Source organism: Leishmania martiniquensis, chromosome 36 (assembly GCF_017916325.1).
Source record: "Leishmania martiniquensis isolate LSCM1 chromosome 36, whole genome shotgun sequence".
Classification (NCBI taxonomy): Eukaryota; Euglenozoa; class Kinetoplastea; order Trypanosomatida; family Trypanosomatidae; genus Leishmania; species Leishmania martiniquensis.
This window is the reverse complement of record NC_090171.1, coordinates 261756-264035: the sequence shown is the minus strand read 5'-3', so window position 1 is coordinate 264035 and position 2280 is coordinate 261756. Positions and strand designations below refer to the sequence as shown.

General features: G+C 56.1%; 1 protein-coding gene across 1 annotated transcript; it reads right to left on the bottom strand.

Annotated features, from left to right (window-relative positions):
* Positions 1–224: 224 nt before the first annotated feature.
* On the bottom strand, positions 225–1835 carry LSCM1_00076 (uncharacterized protein; the record flags this gene model as incomplete). Its single annotated transcript, XM_067317735.1, has 1 exon — positions 225–1835. The coding sequence occupies one exon, from the start codon at positions 1833–1835 to the stop codon at positions 225–227; it is 1611 nt and encodes a 536-aa protein (XP_067173840.1).
* Positions 1836–2280: the final 445 nt, after the last annotated feature.

Sequence of the window (2280 nt, the reverse complement as noted above, 5' to 3'; positions counted from 1 at the left end):
ATCTGGGACGAGCACAACGAAGCAATGGCAGACAAGCACGAAGTGTACCCTCTCCCTGTTCATTTACGTATGGGAGAAGTGTGTGCATATGTTTGGAATTCGGTGCTCGCGCCAGCGGACCTCGATTTGTGCGGAGATATGTTCTTCTCCGTCTCGTTCTTTTGAAGTGCTTATTTTTGATGATGCCGAAGGTCCGCCTGCTCCATCTTCGTCGAGAAGTCGCTCTAGAGCGGCCTCGCATCGGCCGCCTCCTCCCCTTTCGCCTTTGCAGCCGCCTGCGCGGCAGCCTCTGCTCTCTCCGCATCTTTCCGCTCCTTGATCTCTTGCTCCGTCGGCAGCACATGAAGAAACCTGCAGGACTCGCCAAGGCGGCACATGTCCTTTAGGCGAAAGTGCGCACAGTGTTGCATACGCTTTCGGGTCGGCACGTTGTTCATCTCCTGTTCGTACTGTTTCTGGTACGCCTTGGCTCCCTCCGTGATCAGCAGGTTTCCGCCTGGATAGTCGCGCCACGTGTCGAAGCTGTTCTGATTGAAGACGCGTACCGTCATGTCCGCAGGCAGGCGCGGCACATCGGCCATGGCCTCGGCGTTGTTTATGTGCGTCGCGTTGGCGCTGCTCTCCCGCGCCGCCTCCAGGTCGGCAACGGAGCAATGAATGTCTTCGCATTCCTCCGCTTTCTCGCACTCGACACGCTCCAGGGTCCGCGCGCACAATGTGAACTTCATCTTGAAGTTGTCCCCGTGGTCGTTGAACATGGTGACGTAGTCTGCGCTGCCCTTGGTCACAAAGACAGACCTTGATGGCACCTTGTAGTAGCGAGTCAGCGTTGGGTCGTAGCAGTGCACAAAAAAGCCTTCTGCGTACGCTCTTTTACCCTCCTTCACCACCTCCTTCGCCTCCACCTGAGGCCACGTGTACTCGAGACCAGCAATGTGCACCTTATCGCACCCGCTGCCGTGGATGCAGCCCTTGGGGCTGAGGAAGCTAAGGCACAGCACCAGCTTCGTCGCCCTGGGATCGAACCTTTGCGTCGCCGAAGGATCATTCTTCTCCTTCGGCTTCTCATTCCTACTGGGCTTCTCCAACTTGTTGTCCTCTAGGACGCTTGGGTTGTTGCTCACAGTGGTGCCGTTGCTCTGCAGCTGCTGGTACTGTAGCTGAGGCCGAATGTCAGCCATGGTGCTGTAGATGCGATTCAGCTTGATGCTGATGATCTTCTTCGTTTCGGGGTGGATGAGGTGTACGGTCGGCGTCTTTTCCGGAACGGCATTGTTGCTGCTATAGTGGTGTTGCTGGTTGTAGAAGTAGTTGTTGTGCACCTGTCGATGAAACTGGCCACCATATCCGCCGTGCATACCGCCACGTCCGCGGCCACTGTAGTAGCGCGGATGTCCGCCGCCATGACCACCCATGTACTGGTTAGTGCTATTATTGCTGCCCTGTTGGTTGTAGCGCATGGGCGGTGGTGGTGGCTGGGTCTGCGGGGCCACCACCGATGAGAAGAACTGCTGGTTTAGCGGTGGCTGGGGCTGCTGCGGGTAGCCGTACGGGAACATTTGTTGCTGAGGCATATATTGCTGTGAGGGGACAAAGTTCATCGCTCCCTTTCCGGTGTTGGGGCCTGCGGCGGTGGGGTACGAGAGGTAGGGCTGCTGCTGCTGATGATATCCATACTGTGAAGGGAGCATCTGTTGTTGCTGAGGCATATGCTGCTGTTGATGTTGCAGGTGCTGCTGCTGCATCTGGTGCTGCTGACGCGGTGGCGGCGGCGGCTGGTTGTTGCGGTATACCATCTGCTGATTTCCGCTGTTGGCGATATCCATGGGGAACATACTCTTCTTAGTTGAATGAGCTGATGCTATTTTGCGTTTCTGATGTCTCCTCGAGGCCAGCAGCTACCGTAGCACTGTGTGTTGATAATGCTTCCTTCTGTGTGCTCTCGTATGTGCGTGTGTGTGTGTGTGTGTATGTGTGTATGTGCGTTGCTGCTGCCTTGCCTAGCGTTCCACCTTTGCGTATTGCTAATGAGGAGCGACTTGAATGCGGGCGCTCTCAAAGGAGGACTCGGTTGATACCTCGCTTTTCAAGCAGTGAATGCGCACGCAAACACACGCACACACAAGCACACACACACACACACGCACGCACGCACACGAAACTTAGCACGCGTGTCGAAGGACGATCAGCAGGCAGAGAAGCGCCGGGATCAGTACCGAGGAGTCTGCGTAATAGAATCGCGGTGTTTGGGTGTGGGTGTGGATATGTGAATGTGTTGTG